The sequence below is a fragment of the Manacus vitellinus genome, unplaced genomic scaffold (assembly GCF_001715985.3).
Source record: "Manacus vitellinus isolate BGI_N305 unplaced genomic scaffold, ASM171598v3 scaffold_58_pilon, whole genome shotgun sequence".
Classification (NCBI taxonomy): Eukaryota; Metazoa; Chordata; class Aves; order Passeriformes; family Pipridae; genus Manacus; species Manacus vitellinus.
The window spans coordinates 105,803-124,484 of NW_021940671.1; the positions used below are offsets into that span (position 1 = coordinate 105,803).

An 18,682-nucleotide genomic window follows, 5' to 3' on the forward strand; every position below is an offset into this window, starting at 1 on the left:
TTCGGCCTGGCGGGAGGGAAGGACGAGCTCCCGGGGTCACCCGAGTGATGCTGAATCCGTGCGCTGCCCAGGGGCATTGAACGCAGTGGTTTGACCGTGCGACTCCTGTTCCCAGAGCGGTCTCGTAGATCCTCTGCATCTATTTTTGTGGATCACCAAGGAATGTTCCTCCAGCCATTTCTAGCAAATTAGTCACAGTGACAGCCGAGGAGTGCTCTGGGAATGCTGTACTTTGCAGAAACACTCAGATGTTTGGGCTCGCCCAACTATAGAACTATTGCCCAGTTACATATTGCATTTTCCTAGTAAACTGTTGCTTTTGTGCACAAGGCAAAGCATAGTACTTGGAAATCCTTAGCTGAGGACATGATTAGGCAGGGACATGACTGACAAATAGACTGGAGTTTTTTCCTTTCTATTTCTGTAAAATCTTGTCCACTGCTCTTTTCATTCAGCAATGTCTCCTTCCTTCTACTATGACTTACACTTAAGAATTCCTTGTGTGTGCAGCCTGCCTTGCTTTTCTTACAGTGTAATAATTTCCTTGCTAAATTACTCCTCAAAGCCCAACAATACACACAGTGTATATATCTATATATTCTTGAGGGACACCAAGATCTGATTACACCAGATACAACTGATGTTAAACCATAAGTCAAACCAATATCACAGGAATGATAAAGATAGGTCACCTAATACCACTAAACAAAAAGGCTGGCTCTTCTGGCTGGAAGAGAGGCAGAAGCTTAAACTGTGTTAAACAGCAAACACAAATATTGGTCTCTATTTTCACACAGTAAGCAGTTGGTCCCAATGGAGCTGCCTGCAGTTAGTGTTCACACCAAGGCATTTGCCAGTTCTCAGCTCAGTCACAGAGTCCTGGCACGGGTCTTTTATTCTGTGTATAAAGACTTTGTACAAAGCAGAGCACACGAGGTGCCATCTCTGGGCTGTGCTGCAGGCTGTGTTACAGACACCGACCTACTGTCCAGCCTGATGTAATGATGTGTTAGTCCCATCAGGGAGCAAATACGCTCAGTATTCCTGCTAGGACTGCTATATGATGAAAGCTGGCTGAAATTTGGTTCAGGCTGCCCTCATCCACTGCTTACTTCTCATGTCCTTGTTTCTTAGTTTCCTGCTACCTTGGAAAATAAACACAGACAGCAGGACAACAACTGGGTCTGACAAGGGAGTGCTCGTTAGCTTGAGGCATTACTGACTGGAAACTTTCTGCTGCTCTTTTCCAAGGACCCCCTGACTACTTACCAGATCCCACCAGAGCTGGGTGTGTGATGACCACTGGCCTTTGGAGCCCTTCTAAAACAACAGGACCAAGCACCTTCTCCAAGCAACTCCTTGCATGACAATAGATTACAAAAATTTGCCTTGCTGTTTCTGTGATACAAATCGTGTGTGTGAGGCACCTTGTACTTGGCCTGCTGGCTTGATTTTTGGGCATTTTTATATTCAATTTTTCTCAATTATTAGGCTTAACTTGCACTTTCTGTCTAGCTCTTATTCTTAAGAAGCTCTGGCTTCCTGCCTCTCTTGACAGTGCTGCCTGTTCTGCACATGGAACCTCTTACCCAGCTAAGCTGGAGGCCACCATCACAGCAGGTAGCCAGAAACTTTTCCCACCGAGATGGAACACATGGGTTTGAATCCCTTCAGACAGCAGATGGATGTGAACCTTGGTCTCTGATGAAGCTACTTACACTGGAATTAAAAAAAATACTTCTCAAAGAAACAAGGTAGAGGCTAGTCAGCTAGAAAGGAAAACAGGGTGGTAATGTCTGCTCTGCTTGATTTGCCTCATTATGTGAAATCTATATAGAGAAAGGAGTCTGTCATTGTAATGCAGCTACCTGCCTTCTCCCACCCCTTCCCAAATGATATGCAAACAAATTTGATAGTCCAGAGGGTGGTTTTATTTCCTGGAGACTTATTTCCTGCTGCACATTTGTCCAGTAAAGCAGACACTGTCACTGCCTCTGGAATGGGGGCAAATAGTTCTTGGGGATGGAGATCACTGTTAGTTAAGAGACCTTCTTTTTTTTTTCTTTTTTTTTCTCCCTCCTCCTTCTAAGGAGCACTTAAAACAAGCAAAGCACACAAATTCCTCAGAGCTTTTCTGCTCAGGTGTTCCTGGACTGTTGTACAATTCCCTGGCAATTTAACTGCTGACTGGCAAGAGCAGTGCCAGCAGCAGGAAACTGAAACTCTGATTAGATGGTCGGCTGTTGATGCCTCCAGGGGACTGTGGAGTTTAAATTCTTATGGGATGGTGTCTTCTTCCTGCGTTTTCCTGTCAGAGGTAGGCTGACATGCAGAGTCAGGTGTAGCACAGAGTCAGGAATAATGAAGGGTGGAGGTGTCTGAGCTCCCTTGCCCCTGGCAAATGTCCACATCTGGCTTATTTTATGAACCTACAGTGGTACTGCTGGCACTCGTGTTTTTCCAGTCAAAAACTTTGGAAACATCCTCAGCTACATGGCTGCTGAGGGATCGGCTCTGTTGACAACATTTACTTTGTTTGTAAGTGCTTGATTCCCTCTACTTTTCAGGGATAAACAAACAGGAGGAAGATTTTGCTCAGTGTCTGTTATCTAGTTGGGTTCTCTTTGGTTGATCAGCCACTACAGTGATCTCTGGGGGCACAGGGCTTTTCAGTTGCTTTCCATCATGACCATCCTAGCTAGAGTCACCCACATTTACAAACTGCGGGAAAATTACATTGTTTTGGTGGCTCCTGTCAGAACAGGACCAGGAGCAGCAACCATCTGTCCTCATCAGGATGCTCTGTATGCAAACTCAACTTTCCCAGACCCTGCTTCCTTGGCAAATATTAAGTATTTTGTAGGTGCTCAGTTGTCCTCATCCTAACTTCTGTCTTTTTTCCTCTCTGTCTCTAAAGCCATAGGACACATTGTTCTCAAGACAAGTCAGCTGTTCTTTTTATCTGCAATGGTGTTTTCAATACCAGCACCTTCATTGTGTGCTCTAAGTGCCTCTCAGGGAGTGGTTTTTGTCAGTAAGTTTTGCCAGTATCCTGGTCCCTGAGTCAAGCAGTAGAACTCCTGTACAGAAATGTGAACTGCTCCATGCTGCAGGCCCAGCCTGAGCCGACTGCCCTCTACAGACAGCTCTTACACTGACTCTTCCATTTCATTACCTTTTAATTGTGAAATACGACCATATCAGAAAAACCTAACACAGGTCACTGATTGTCCAGTTGGCTGCAGATATCTCATTTATCATTCACTGACAGATACACTTCTAACCTCAGCCTTGTCTGTTCATGTTCTTAGGGCCATCAAATAGCCAAGGCACTGGCAAAGTCAACCTCTTAAAGAAAGTACCAGCACTGAAGGACGGAGACTTCACCCTTGCGGAATGGTAAGAACTCAGTCCTTAGACTTCCTTGGGTACCAGCAGTCTGTGCTGCATTTAGAAAATGTCATTCCCATGGAATGATTAAGGATCACAGAATATATGAACGTGTTGGTTATTTTTAATAGTATAACCTCATTTTATCTCTTTCCATTTTCTGTTTGAAGTATCTTTCAGAATGTAAACAATTCAGCTGACTTAGCTTCTTGATCTCACCCTGAATGCACTTAGCTCAAAATGGGATTATAAACATTTCTGGGAAATGTTTAAAGCTTATAAAAATTCCTTTCACCCTAGGAAAAGAAAAACCCTTTTACTCTAGGAAAGAATTCTGTTTATCTGCATTAGTCATAAAGGCTGACTGAACACCTACGGAGATAAAATTTAGGGTTTACATTAAAAGACTAATATGGAGACTGGTTAATGGTATCATAATACTGAAATAATTTAACTATAGTAGTACCAGGATAGTAGAGAGGTCTGCATTTTCTTCCATTTTGTCAGCACATTTTCTGTGGCATTTTTATTTGTAGTAACAGCCTAAGTATTGTCTCAGATGACTAAGATATCTTTCCATCTGACTCCTCCTGCCAGTTAGTGGAAGTATAAACATCTGGACAAACACAAAAAGATTCTGTAGGGTTTCCTTGCTGAGCTTTCCACAGACTTCAGTGGAAGCTGCTGGCTGGGGACAGGCCTGATGGAAAGGCAGCATAACCCATTAGAGAGTTTTGTACACAAGCACATAAACATGTGTTGGTCTTGGAGAGATGGGTCAGAACAGTCAAGGAGCAAGTAGAGTTACCTTTGCTGTAGATGATAATGGAGATTTATGGTTTGTTTACCCCAGTACGGTCCAGCAGCACCACAGAACAGTGCTGTGATTTTCCAGCAGGTTAAAGTTTTTGTGGGAACTAAGGTGATTAAGGGCCATCTCTGATGTCAACACGAATTAGATGCCTAGATTCCACTGGAAATCCTGATCTGAATACCTTTTGGTGGAAGCAGCGAGTTCAGAAGGAGCAGGAGAGGGAGCTTAGGTGAGAGCATTCTGCATCACAACTGCCTGACCCCTTTCTTGTCTCCTGTTGATGTGTGAGCAGCACTGCCATTCTGCTGTACCTGAGCCGAAAGTACAACACTCCTGACCACTGGTACCCCTCAGACATACAAAAACGGGCCCGGGTAGATGAATACCTCTCCTGGCATCACGCCAACATCCGGGCTAATGCTCCTAAGACCATGTGGATCAAGGTAAGGAGGCTGACTATTCAAATGTGAGTGAAGTGATGTTTGCCTGTGAGAATACTGAGCATTTGAACACCCCCAGTCCGGAGTGAGTTTGTTGTGCTGAAACAACAGACCTGGGCCGAGAGGAGCTGTCAGAGAGGGAGCTGTTCTGAATTGATCAACACCAGGATTTGGCAAAAGCAGCTTTGGCCATTTTGGTTTTTTTCCTTGAAGTACATCTGGTACAGAACGTCTCGAACCCAACAGGATTCCATTGCCTGGATTTGTGAATGAATATATAACCAATTGGGAATTGCCTCCAGGGGCCTCCCCCTCACTGCACAGCTGTGCAGAGCGTGCACATCGGCAGAAGTTTGGCTTTGGTGAGCATGTACTTTGTTGCTGGAAGCAAAAAGACTTGCTGTTTTCATACAAATCCCTGCAGCCCCATCAGGGTAGAAATCCCAAAGGAGCCTTCTGCTTCCAGTACACTTAGGTACTGGGCTCAGGGACAGAGAGAAGAGAGACTCAGAAGTGCAGATATTCCTTATTCAGTGTAGTCAGGTCAATACACATTTAGGCAAAATTAAAAGAATTACCCTGAGGCAGAAAGTTATTTAGTATCAGATGATTTTGCTGGACACCTATTTCCAGCCAACTCACAGTTAATGCAGCTATCCTCAGAGAGACCCAGGTGCAAATATAGCCCTGCAAGTACAGCTGTGGTATGGAATCTCAAATGAAATCATAATTGCTAGTGAACAGGTAAGAACTTCCCTCCTCAGCTGTGAAGTTTGCCCTTGTTTGTGCCTAACAAAGCATATCAGGACTCATTTAGCTTCTTGATTTATTGGCATTTGATTTTTTGGCTACAGAGTACAGAAAAACAGTTCAAATATGAGTCAGATTCATTCAAGAAGCAGTTTCTTCCAGCCTCTGCAGGCTGTTACTGCACTGCTCTAAGGGAAAGAAATCCAACTACTTGCTGCAGAGGATTAGATAACCCACATGCAGAAAAGGTCTTCAGAATAACTGAAAATATGGAAACTTATAAAGCCACCATGTAATAGAAGCATATTAGCTAGAAATGGGAGAAGATAGACGGCCCTGAGATAAAGAAAAGAAAGAAGATGCTGTTTCAAGTGATTTTATCCAGAGATCCCATCACGGATAATTGGAATCACTGAGGAAAAGAACTGGCCATGAATTTTCTGATGAAATAGGTTCCACATGTATTTGGCCAAAATCATGGCTTGGATTAAGCAATCTCAGCTTGCATTGTTGAATATACTTGCAGTAAGTAGAAATTCAGTCAACTCGCACTGATTGAAATTTATATCTCTAATTTTGATTCTCTTAATAAACTGTATTTCTTCAACTGTGGAAGGTGAAGGCAGCGTAGTTGCGAAACACTGTGGGCTCTGGTGGTGGGTATACCCCTGTGAGCAGCTAAAAATGTCTTGGAAAGGCAACTACCCTCTGTGCCAGCAAGTCTGTGGAGACACAAGGACTGCAGTTATGTGATTGCTCTGGAAAAATTTTTACTGGTTTAAAGAGTGGTGCTTGGGAGGCCACAGAAAGGCTGGTGTAAAAAAGGTGTTGATCCACTCCCAGCCTCACTGGCTGCTGTCACACAGAGGAAGCCATTTCTGCCTTTCCAGCCAGTCCCTCCAGCATTCTAGTCCCTCCCCACACTCCTGCCACTGCCAGCACCATTCCCTCCTCTCCATCATCCTGTGGGACAGGCAGCTGCCTCCAGCACCCAGTTCCATGGCCAGGGTGGCTGGTGGGCAGGCAGCTGCTGACCTGCCTTGGCTGGCTGGTGAAACAGAGGGTGTAACAGGGGTGAATATGGCAGAGATTTGTCTTCCCCTGGAGCTGTTGCCCACTTTTCTTTTGTAACCCAACAGGGTGGAGTGGGAGGGCACAACTACCAGGGACAAAATGAGGTGAATCCTTGATTTAGTTCTGCACATTGCTGCTGATTAGCTGGAGTTCAGGTCAGCCCCTTTGGCCTGCTTGTGTGCTCTCTGTCCATGAGCTACTTGAAGCTGTAGCAGTCCATGAAGCTCCACCATCATCCCCTCCTGTGGCTTTGCTGCAGGATCACTGATGATCATGAGCAGTTCATGGGGTGTAACTGCGATTACTACGATTGGATTTGTGAGAAGACAGCCAGGTGTACTTTTAAGTCCCTTCTCTCCTCAGGTGCTGATTCCCCTCTTCACAGGGCAGCCACTGCCCTCTGAGAAGCTCCAGGAGGTTATGGAGGGGCTGTCCACTTCCCTGAAGCAGTTTGAGGAGAGGTTTCTGCAGGACAAGGCTTTTATCATCGGGAGCGAGATCTCCCTGGCGGATCTTGTGGCCATTGTGGAGCTGATGCAAGTGAGTGGTGGAGTTTGGTAAGGAAGTGTCAGCACAAGGGAAAACAGATGCTGCTGGGCAGGGAGGGTGCAGCATGTGGTAACACTTCAGTAGAAAGAGGAGCGAGGGCATATCTCAACAGAACTAGCCTAAAACAATAGGGAGAATATGGGAGTGGGTTTAGAACACACAAAAAGCTGGCTGCAACAGATCTCTTTTGTTTCTCTTCTCTAACAATACCTCTTCTTCATTCTTTATCATGACTTTATTTTTAACCTCCAGAGAAAGAGGTAATATATTTAAGTGAGAAGCAATAGCAGACAGGTCTGATGAAATAAAAAATAGGAATATTTTTATCATTCAAAAATATGGTACTTGCCCATGCCATGTCTGGAAGATGCAAGAATTAGTCTCAGACAGAGGCAATCAAATTAAATCTGTTACAAACTGGTTGTTCTTTGTCAGACCTGTCCTGCAAACTGTGCAGTGGTCCCTGGAACTGCCAGCCCACCATGCCTTTAATGCTGTGGCTGAAAATCACTCACAGTACATGGTAGTCACCTCTGCTGCTCATAACAGCTCTTTCAGCACTCAAGAATTGACTTGTAGATGCCTTTTAAAATACAGTTTAGCTTCTGTGTTCCCTAGATAGGTACACCTGACCAGAGGAGATCTCCCTCCTTCCTATAGCTCCTCTATGAACTCTTCATTTTTTTTTCCTTTATCTGTACCTCGAGGTGCACTTTTGGTACCTGTTGTCTCAGTGAAGAAGTCACTGCCCAAAGCCTCACTGTTGCTCTCTCCCCTTTCTGCAGCCTGTTGGAGTTGGTTGTGACATCTTTGAGGACAGACCCAGGCTGATGGAGTGGCGCAGGCGGGTGGAGGATGCTGTGGGGAAAGAGCTTTTCTTCCAAGCCCATGAGATGATCCTCAATATCAAAGAACTGAGCAACATTCAGATTGATCCACAGCTGAAAGAGCAACTGGCACCTGTGCTGATGAAGATGTTGAAATGAATTAACCTATCTTACAATTTTTCCTGCCTTTTTTTTCTTTTTTTTTAACCTCTTCTCTGACCTCCAGTTCTACACATAGCTGGAAAGAGCACTGTAATTCTAACACAGAAATTGCAGAGTGTTTCCCCCCTGGCCAGGCCTTTCTTGTATCTTTGGGGGTGGAAGCTGGGGAAGGTTTAAGAACCGAAACATTAAATTTATACAGAAGGCTGAGGCCCTAGAGGTCACTTAATATGCATCTGGATTTTATTTAGGAGTCAGTCTTTTCAGCAATGCTAGAGACAAGAACGGTATTTCCTGACAGAATCTGAGCCAGCCTATAAACTGGGAACATCAGAGAACTGAAGAGGATGAGGATTGTTGTTTTCACGAGTTTTTAACATTTACACTGCAAAGTGTGCCTAATTCTCATCTTCCAGCACATATCTGCACAGATAATTACAGCACAAAACTACTTCACAAAAGTGAAAAAAGAATTTGATTTTTTTTCTTAAGTTTCTTATTTCTGAGGCATCTTGCTTGGCTGTCCATGTACATTCCACAGTTCTAGCTGCCTTTAGGTTCCTGTGAGAAATGTCTTTGTATTCATCTACAGCTGTGAATCTTTATAATTCTTCAGTTTAACCACTGCTTTTGATTTCTGAAAGCCTGGGTTCCCTTGGTGCTCAGTCTGCCAGTACACGTGTGGCAGGGGCTGTTCTTGGAGATCTTTGCAGGAAAGACCAAGTCACTTCAACAGGCTGGTGGTGGCCACAGCCTTGGAATCATTGCCTGCCTAAAATACCATGTTGATATTATAGAGGGAGTACTCTGAAAGAATGCATTCACAGTGATTTCTTGAAAGAATATGTAACAGTAAACAAATGATTTTTTTTTGGTGGTAATACTGTAATAGCAATCCACATTTCTCCTAGAAAATGGATAGGGGGAATAAATGCAGACAGGGAATAAGTGCAGACCTGCTCTTCTGAGACTGTTTTGGATGGAAGTTCACCAAGTAAGTCACCCTGTGCAGCTGAAGTAACAAGAGAGATTTTGTGGCATTGAGCAACATATTCCTCACAATAAAAGGGCAGAGAGTTGTTTTGCAGCTTTTGGGCTCTTTTCCTTGGCTGTTTGCTTCGGGTTAGCTGTAGCTCAAATACAAAATCCTTTTGTACTGCAGCACAATTTATGAAGTAAAACTGAGCGAATCCAACCATTTCTAGTTTCTTCAGTTGAAAATAACAAATTGTAAAGGATACAGAAATGGTGGAATATACATATGTGTATTTCCCTTCATAAGTAGTTGTTGCCCTTGAACCTTACTCTGAAATCCTTGCCCAAGAACTCTTCCTGTAAAGACTAAGACAAAATGAGTAATTAATTCAGGAGTTGCTTCTCTGTTTGGGTTATTTTCCCAGTAGTACCATGTCTTGGCTTGTGACACTTTTGCTGGCAAGTTCTATAAAAGCTGATGTGTTTTCATGATGTTTTTCACTAAGGTTTCAGTTCTAGATACTGTCTAATCCAGAGCCCAGAGAGATCTTTAAATTCCCTGTCTGGAAAGAGAACTCATTTGTATACTTCAGCTTGCATTAGCAGGAAATTTTGTTTTGTGATTATGTTCTCCATGAAGTCAAGAGACTTGACTGAAGACCCTCTCTGGAGGGAGGTCTATTTCCCTACTGGAAATAGGCACATTTTTATTCCCACCCTTCCTTTCTTCCCAAAGATGAGCTGAATAATATGTTTTTATTGATGTTTTATTCACATAATATTGTCCACAACTGACTTAAATTTTAAATGGGAAGTGGTTGATTTTTTTAATAATATTGAGAGTGGAATCATGAAGTGGATGATGAGACTGCAAATGTTTGCAGGAGAGAAAAAAAACTCATCATTTTCCAAAGGCTGAGCATGTTTGAGATTATTTGCTGCTGTGCTGTCCTGTCTTGGTTGTTCATCCCCCTACAAGCATTTTAATTGCCTGATCCAAGACAGAAACAATAAAACAAATGTGTTTAGTTTAATAAGATCTCTGTGAGACCATGAACAATCTGCCATTCACATGGTGAACCATCAAGAGCAAAGGACAATGCATATCTTTAAAGATGTTTGTGACAGTCCCCCGTCCAGTTCTAATTACTGACACCCGATACTTAAATCTTCTTTCCCTTTAGAGGCCTTCTGATATACTGGTTTCTTATCACATGGGGTTTTTGTGGCAATGAAATTGGAAGAGATTTTTGAAGGAATATGAGAAAGGAATATGAGAAAGAGATATTTGAAGGAATGTGAGAAAAATAGAGAAAAATGGATCCTAAAAGGCATCTTCCCTCGAGTCATTGACACCCAGCAAACAGGCAGGAGTGGGCTTGCACCCAGGATTTGCAAGGTGGCTGAGTACCCCCACTGCCTTTGTTTTGGTGACAAACTCAGGACCATCTATTTACAAGATTATACATTTCTATAAATTTGCCCTGTAATCTAACTTTTTGGGGTAATTTCTTTTGCTGATTTCCTGGATTTAAAGGGAACATCTGTATTATTGCTTGTCACCGCAAGCAGCCACCCCCTGCCAGCCTGCAGTACTCCCTCCCCTCTCCCTTTGGGTCTCTCACTTCACAATCTCTCTCCTAGAAATCTTTTCCCAGACTTATTCCTGGCTGGTTTGTACACACGGCCCCTTGTGCCAGTATTGTCTTCATTAGCAGCAGTGAAGGCCAAGCAATTCCCTCAGCAAAAAGAATGAGCAATCCCATCAGTTTTCATTAGCATTGTCTAGGACTGTAGAAACTCAAGAAGTCACATTACACAGGGCCAATTTTCACAACAGTTCTGTGCCTTAAACAAGATGACCTTTCAGTCAAGCTGGTTCATAACCCCTCGCTGTAAATGAGCACATGGAACCTCAGTGGACAGTAGCTCAGGTTCTAATAAACCTCTGATCTCTAGTTAAGACACCTCTGATCTGTAGATTAGGCTGTCCCTGCGAGCCAGCCTGCCGGGGTCACTTTTATCAACTCAGCTCAAAGCCCTGATTTCTCAAAGTCCTGGTAATTAATACACAGTGGATAAAGGAGTAAACCTCTCTGCTTGCTTTTTAATTTCTTGTGGTGCTGGTTGTTCCGAGAAATCACCGTGCTTCCACTCTCAACCTTCCCTGCACACACAGGTGCAGAGGTGCCTGTTGCAGTGACCTGAAATGTCACCAAAGGACTGACTGCCACAAAACTCATTTTACCCGGTGAGATGTGTGAGGTCTCACAGCCCCTAATGCATATCCCAGCACGGCACACGGTAAACCCCAAAGGCCCGAGAGCCAGCTGGTGCAGCTGCGGTGGAGCACAGAAAGCCCTGAGCCCTGACTGGCGCCGGCAAAGGGCGAGGGGCAGCGGGAGGGCACCGGGAGGGCAGGCAGCGGGAGGGCAGCCCGGCGCTGCTGCGGGCGTCCGGGGCTGAGCCCGCCCCCCGCGGGCCACCGTTGCCCGGGGCGGGCAGGGGCGGCCGGGCCGGCGGGTGCAGGCGGCGGCGTTCGGGCCGCGGTGGGAGCAGCGCGATGCCGTTCGTGGAGCTGGAGACCAACCTGCCGGCCGAGCGGCTGCCGCCGGGGCTCCCAGACCTGTGCGCTGCCACTGCGGACATCCTGGCAAACCGGCCGAGGTGAGCGGGGCCGGGCGGCGGCCGGGGGACGGCGGGGTCGGAGCGCGGGCGGAGACGCCGGGCCGGGGCGGCGGGGCCGAGGCGGCGGCCGGGAGCGGCGGGGCCGGGGCGCGGGGCCAGGGGCAGCAGGGGCCTAACTGTGGCTGTGCCGGCAGCGGTGAACGTGACGGTGCGGAGCGGGCTGCCCATGGTGCTGTCGGGCTCGGCCGAGCCCTGCGCGCAGCTGGTCGTCTCCTCCATCGGCGTGGTGGGCACGGCGGAGCAGAACCAGCGGCACAGCGCCCGCTTCTTCGACGTCCTGACGGCGCAGCTGGGCCTCGGCACCGAGCGGTGAGTGCGGCCCGGCCGGGCGGCCTCGGCCTCGGCGCCGCCTTCGCCCCGAGGGCAAGGACACCGGGATAACCCCTGGGGCAGGGAGAGGGAGATCGTCCCTTCTATCAGCTCCACAGCTCTGTGTGGTCCGTCGAGATGTGGAGCACGGCAAACCAAAGTATAGGGGATGTTAAGGGCAGCAAGGCTGGGACAGTTCCCATGTCCTCCAGGAGGTTAAGGTGTAATAGAGATCCAAGACTAGATTGCAAACCTTAAGTGCTCTTGGATGCTGAACCCCAGATATGTGGTTTGGGGCCAGATAAAACTGTGTACTGGTTTGCACTTGTTGAACAGTCTGGGCTTTAGCTGTTCTCTGAAGATCAGTAGTTCAGTTGGTGAAATTGGTGCAAAACCCCATAGGAATTGGTAGAGCTTCACAGTGGGATCACCATGCCAAATGTGGGAACAGGACTGTTCCTGAAGGTCAGCCATGTCCCTCTGTGCCCTTCTCCCCAAAGGAGAGTGATAATAGCATTTCCCTGCCTCTTGGATGCTGCTGGGGTAAATCCCTGCCAAGAGTTTGCTTGAGCCCTTCTGAAATGGACAAGTATCTCATAGGCAGACTGTTGAAATTCAGTCTGCTTTTATTTGTGTGGGTGAAGTCTGGTACCTGTTTGTACCCTGCCCGTACACAGCTTATGTTTGCTTCTGTTAAATTAATACCATGAAGTGTAAGACACTGAGACCTTAGTGCAGATTTTCTACCATGTTGCAAACTGGGCAGGGATAATATTTAATTGTAAAATAATGTTTCCTGTCCACTGTCCACATTTTTGCTCTTATATCCAAAAGGATTGTCATCCGCTTTTACCCACTGGAGCCCTGGCAGATCGGCAAGAACAAGACAGTCATGACATTCCTGTGATCCCCTGAGCAGCTGGTTGGAACAAAGCAATGGTGAAGACAACCCAGACATGACCAGCTCCATCTATCTACCTGTTCCCTCTTGTGATCAAATCTATGTAACTCTACATCTTCACCTGAATGAGTCACTCTTGTCTTTGCGTCCCCCCCGTGCACACAAAGCTGAAGAGTGGGGCAATCGACTGTGCTGATTTTACTGAGGTAGTTCAAGGTCAGTGTCTCCAGCCTGTCACGTAGCACAAAGGCTCTCATGGTGCCTGAGCCCAGCTGAGCCCTTGCCCTCTGGTGATGGCCATGCATGTGCCTACACAAAGCTGTCTTGTAGCAGTAAAAGTTTAATTTCAGAACATTTGGCCTTACTGAGGACCAGAGTGGTTCTGAGGTTTATCCAGATTTTCTCATACTATGCAAGGCAGAAAAATCCTTCTTTCTCTGTGGCAGTAGAAGGGTCCTAGGCTGGACAAGATGACCTGGAAGTGAAATTTTTCTCTTTTTCAGACTTTCCTGAAAGCCTTTTCTGGAAAAAGAGGTGATTATTAGGAGAGAAGTTTAGACATTGAAGTCTCATGTCAGACCTTGTGCTCTGTCCTCTGTCATTGCCACCCCCAGTGGCTGCTCCTACAAATCATTATTTGTCCACAAGATTCTCAGGGCTGAATGTCCGTGTGCTGATGGCAATGTCTAGAGGAGGGAATCGCTTCTGAAGTCCTTCACTGTGCCACAGAAAAATATTTTGAAAGTTCTGCTCCTGCCAGTTTAATTTCTGTTATTTACTCAGTTCAAAGTACTTTTCCTCACCCCGCTGTGATGGGGAGTTTGGGGACGACACAGCATCTCACTGTGATCTGTGGCTGGTGTTTCCAGCGGAGAAGTGTTTTGGGCTTTTAGGACCCATATACTCCCTCACTTTATAACTGGAATTCATGTGGTATTTTATTAAAACAAAAGCAGGGTACTTTTTATGTGTGGTGTTATCTCTGCCTTCCACTGACACTGAAAACGTTTTTTGGTTTCCTTTCCACTTTGTTACTTTGTCAGGTTGAGGTCAGGGAGCTCAGCAGAGCTGAGAGCATGTCCTTGGGACATGGGGGTCCACGGGAATGCAAGGCAGAAGGGGGCTTCTGTGGTCCTTTGTCATTCTAATTGGAGTTTATGACTCAAGACAGTTGAAAATATTCCTTCTAATTACAATTTGAAGTTGGTTGTTGGTTGTTCCCTATGCAGCAGAAATAACTTCTATGTTTGCCAGATCTGTCAGGAATATAATACCAAACACAAATTTGTGTATCAGGCTGGGGGTCTACACCTTATCTGGTTAATAAACTGTAGCAAAGCCTCTTTTGATAAGTGTCAGTTTGTTGGTTTACAGCACTGGGGGGTTGTAGGTCTTATAGCCTGGAAGCAGAGATCGTGGCTGCCCAGGTCTCTCCACTTTCACAGGAGGTCTCTTCCACCAAAAGTTTTTGAAACTCAGGTAATGAACAGGTAGGTGAACTGAGTCTGAGACACAGTGTAACTCAGGAGTACTGTGCTGCAGGGAAGGGGTGGACAACCCTGGCTTTGCAAAGGGCTTGACCAGCTTGAGCTGAATATACTGAAATGTAGAAAATAACCTCACTTTAATTCTGATCTGCGTTTCCTGGAGATCCTTCTACTTCATGATGGAACAAACACAAACTCTTGCCAAAGCCTTTGCTTCCTTCAGAGAAACCTTGCTCTGCCCTGTGTCCCAGCTCTCCTTTTTTGGGCCATGTTGACCCTCATCCCCTCACCCTTGGCTGCTCCTCATGTGGGATCATGCCTGGAAACAACTTCCCCAGCATCGCAGAGCAGAGCAGGAAGAAGTAAGGACAGAGAGGGAAAGCTTGGAAAAGATTATGTTGTGCAAAGATACCTGAATAAAATGACTTTCCCACCTATTTCCATGCTGTGTCTGCGTTGCTGGCATTACCTGCCAAAACATCCTAAAGTAATGCAAAATGATGGAAAAAGTGCTGGGCAAAGACCATCTTGAGAATTTCATGGTCCATGGACTTTAAACTTTCTTCTATAAGAGCAGTTAAAATATTAATGGAAGCGTTGATCATTATGAAGACCTTGGTCTGAGCCACTTGATACTTTCTGGGTGCTGGGGATTGTCAGCACAGAATGAGATTCTGTGAGTTTGCAGCTGGGTGTTTTCCCTCATAAACTGCTGGTGCTGAATGTACATTTTACTTCACGTTGATCTGAAGAGGTGGCCTATTTTTCCTTCACTGACCTAACGTTAGAGTAGTTTTGACAGTATTTTAGGACTCAAGGATACCCTGCAAAAAGGTGATGTTCTGATTTTGAACACTGAGTAACCATTTCCTAGCCTCAAACCTTTGAACTGTGGACAATCTTTGTGTGTATTTACACTAGAGAGGACCAGTGAGGCCCTGAGCACACTGCAGGGCACTACTGACAAAAAAGTATAACAGAATTACCATAGCTTTGCAAGTTACTCTTCAGCCACAACAGTGTGATGCTGCTGCTCATGAAAACCCTGTTCTTGGTTTGCCATGATGGAAAGAAAGGCATTAACACAAATGGGACACTGGAGATCATACATTTGAGAGGAAGAGGACTCTCACCATGCTAAATGGTGTTTCAGTGCAATGAATGCTCAGTCAGTGGTGATTGAGCACAAGCTTACCTTTGTCAGTGGGATGTGATGTAGCAAGAGGAGGCTTTAAACGTGCGGTTCTGTCCCACAGGTGGGGCCTCCCCAGTCTCTGTGCTCAGGCTGTCCTGACATGGAGAGCTCTGTAGGGCTGTGAATGGCATACCTGCTCTTTAGAACTCCCTGCTGTATGACCACCTTACACATAAATAAAATTACTTCCACAGGAAGCTGTCACAGCAGTGTTTGACTTCAGTCACTGCCTCACATCGTCCAACTGTTGTCCCAAAATAGGTTCTTTCATCCAATGTGCAAGAGGCCAATCCACGCACAGAGTCAAGGCATAGGATTTATTTACAGTTCCTTGCGGAGGGAGGGGCTGTGTGGCAAATCCACAAAGCCAGCACGACCACTACCAAAACCTTTTACTATTTATACATTTAAGCAAACAAAGGCATTAATGTTCATTGGCTATAAGTTAACCAGTTTTCTTATTAATCGTTATTCCATCTTCTGTTGGTTAATGATTCTCTCACTTCTCATGCTAATTAGTCTGCAGGCTCAGTCTTTCTCTTGTTTTGGGTCGGTGGGTTTCTTGAGTCGATGGTCTGTGAGTCCGAGGGGGTTTGTGATCTGCCCCTGCCTGAATTACCTTTTACCCAATCGAAGCTGTTTGAGCAGTTTCTGAGTTGTCATTATTAGTTTCTTCCTTATTCTGGGTGTTCTACCAAATGTCCCTTTGACCCGTAAATTCTGTGTTCTTTGTGTTCATTATCAGTGGCACAACCCTCCTTCCCAAGCTTTGTTAAACTCCCCCTGAGATCATGGAAACACGGCAAGCCTCAAATTGCCTTAACAAGGCAATTCTACCGACAGGTGATTTATGTTACTAATGCCTGGACATCAATTAGAGCTTGTTTCACGGATTGAATCTATTTTCTTCTTGATTAGGCTTGAAAGCACACAAAGATCAAACTTCATAAACATCCTTTCTCAAGAAAATTTTCACACATTCCACATTTTGCAACGCTGCCGTCACCATGCTGAAACACCTCCCGGGGGCATATATGATGTCTCCCATCTTCTCCCGGGAAGCTTTAGGGAAACGCGGTGACCTTGCGCTCATTCCGCACCTGTTCGGGGTTTCCCCTCATACCCTCAGCGCCCGCTCCCGCCCCCCGCCGCCCCGCGCTCCCATTGGCTGCCCGGGGAGCGGCTGCTCGGCCAATGAAAGGCGCCGTTTTGGCGCCGGGGCTCCGGAGCGGTTGCGGTGGAAACGGGCGGAGCGGCGGGTCCCGGGGGAGCGGCGGGAGCGGGAGGGACCCGCGCCGGGGAAACCCCGGGAACTCCGGGAGCAGCGCCGGCAGGCCGGGGGCGGCCCTCCAGGTGAGTGTCCCGGTCCGCCCGGCCCCGCGGAGCGGCCTGAGGGGCAGCCGGTGTCTGGGCCCTGCCCGGCCCGGGCGGCCTCTCCCGTGCCTCTCCCGCGCGGTGGGAGGCGAGCGTGGGCTCCGCCTCCTCCCGGCCCCCTGTGCCGCCCTCCGGTGTGCCGGCGTGAGCAGCGTCCCTGCCCCTCCGTGCAGAAAGTGACCGTGTTTCCTCAAAACCGGCTTGTGTTGAAATGCGGGCGGATCTTTGCAGTGTTAAGACAAACGAACAAACAAACAAAAAATCCCAAACAAAGATTTAGTGGTGTTTGGTTTTTGTTTTTTTTTTAAAAAACAAATGCGTGTTTGCAATGTGTGGATCCCGAGTGTAGCAGCGACAATAAAAGCCAGGAAAGCCCGAGTCACTCCCTTTGTTTCTTACTTTGAAGCTGACAACACAAGCTCTGGGAGCAAGAGCTGACATTTGGAATTTTTACCTGTGTTAAACTACTAAGGTAAAAGAGAAGATTTTGAAGGCAAAAGTCTTGTTGCCTTTCAAGACGTGCACGGCTGTCATAGCCACAGATTTATAGCTGAGACACTCTTAAAACTGCTTTGTAATAGTTTATAGTAAAGAGTAATTCTTTTTTTTCCTACTTATCTGCTGTAGCTGTGGTCCTCTGAAAGGTCTGGTAGTGGTATACCCAGTTCCTAGAGATTAGGACCCTGTTGTAACTCAGTTCATTATTAGTTTTGCAACCATGTACAGTGCCTGGTTTAAAATGAAATAGCCCCCCAAATGCCTGACACACCAATACAAAACTGTGTGGAGGAAGCACCCTTTCCCTGTTTTTCAGGAGCATTACACAGTTCTGTTGGGTTATGCACTTTCAACTTGTAAACACCAGAGAGGAGAGGTGCTAAGTATTTGTTACAGAGTTCCTGTATGGTACAAAGTTCTGGTATAAATAGTAAGTAGAATTAGAATTGTTTTCCCATGTTTTCTGTAATTGTGGTTTTCCTGGCAGTCTGACCTTGGAAGTTAACTCTTGACCACAGTCTCTGCTGGTGACTTCCACCTTGAGCAAGATTGGGCATGTTTTTGAATAGGCATATTTGTGAGTGGACTTCAAGCCACTCAGTTTAAATATGTGGTTGACTTGGGATTACACAAACTTACTTATTTAGATGTCATGAGCAACTGCACTTCCTGACAAAATGTGTAGCATTCGATACATCTGAAAGAGGCAACCACCAATCTCTGGGCATGTGTTTTCTCCATATGCAAAGTGGATAAGGAGTCTTTGTCCTGAAAGAGACTGGAAGTTTTATGAATGTTTATTTAGTGACTTAAAGAGAAAAATGCTTTATTGCTGTGCAGTTGTCAGTCTGATTTAGCTGCAGGCAGGGAAAGCAAGTGGTGCATGGGCAAGCAAATGATCATTGCTGAATGAATGAAATTCCTGTCAAAGCATTATTTTGTCTACACACAGAACTAATCATGATGATGTGTGAGTTAATTCAGCTTATAGTTCAAAACTCCCACTGCTTCCTGCTGTGGTTAATTCTGGACTTACTGTTCTATTAATGTAGTCTCCCATATAAAAGACTGTTTTTAGCCTGTCTTGCATGTGTCATCTTTTTGTTTCAGTCGATGGGAAGGTTTTATCACGTAGCAGTGAGGCTTTTCTAAAAGAGCAGCACAGACTTCTTTTCATTTTTTTGTTGCCTTTACTAACATGATGTTTCAAGCAGTTAATTGAATCTAAATTATGGGCTTAGTTATGAGG

The 18,682-nt window shown here is 45.9% G+C and overlaps 2 protein-coding genes across 3 annotated transcripts; both read left to right on the forward strand.

Moving 5' to 3' along the window:
- The first annotated feature begins 3,286 nt into the window (after window positions 1–3,286).
- On the forward strand, window positions 3,287–8,020 carry LOC103762901 (glutathione S-transferase theta-1). Its single transcript, XM_018081996.2, has 4 exons — window positions 3,287–3,399; window positions 4,497–4,647; window positions 6,832–7,008; window positions 7,803–8,020. The coding sequence occupies exons 1-4, from the start codon at window positions 3,302–3,304 to the stop codon at window positions 8,001–8,003; spliced, it is 627 nt and encodes a 208-aa protein (XP_017937485.1). The 5' UTR covers window positions 3,287–3,301; the 3' UTR covers window positions 8,004–8,020.
- Window positions 8,021–11,505: 3,485 nt separating this feature from the next.
- LOC108641238 (D-dopachrome decarboxylase-like) lies at window positions 11,506–14,225 on the forward strand. 2 transcript variants are annotated; one of them, XM_029963317.1, is made up of 3 exons: window positions 11,506–11,648; window positions 11,804–11,978; window positions 12,813–14,225. In XM_029963317.1, the coding sequence occupies exons 1-3, from the start codon at window positions 11,545–11,547 to the stop codon at window positions 12,891–12,893; spliced, it is 360 nt and encodes a 119-aa protein (XP_029819177.1). In that variant the 5' UTR covers window positions 11,506–11,544; the 3' UTR covers window positions 12,894–14,225. The 2 variants fall into 2 exon arrangements, with proteins under 2 accessions (XP_029819177.1, XP_029819178.1); XM_029963318.1 differs by having other exon boundaries at window positions 11,778–11,978; window positions 12,813–12,885.
- The last annotated feature ends 4,457 nt before the right edge of the window (window positions 14,226–18,682 follow it).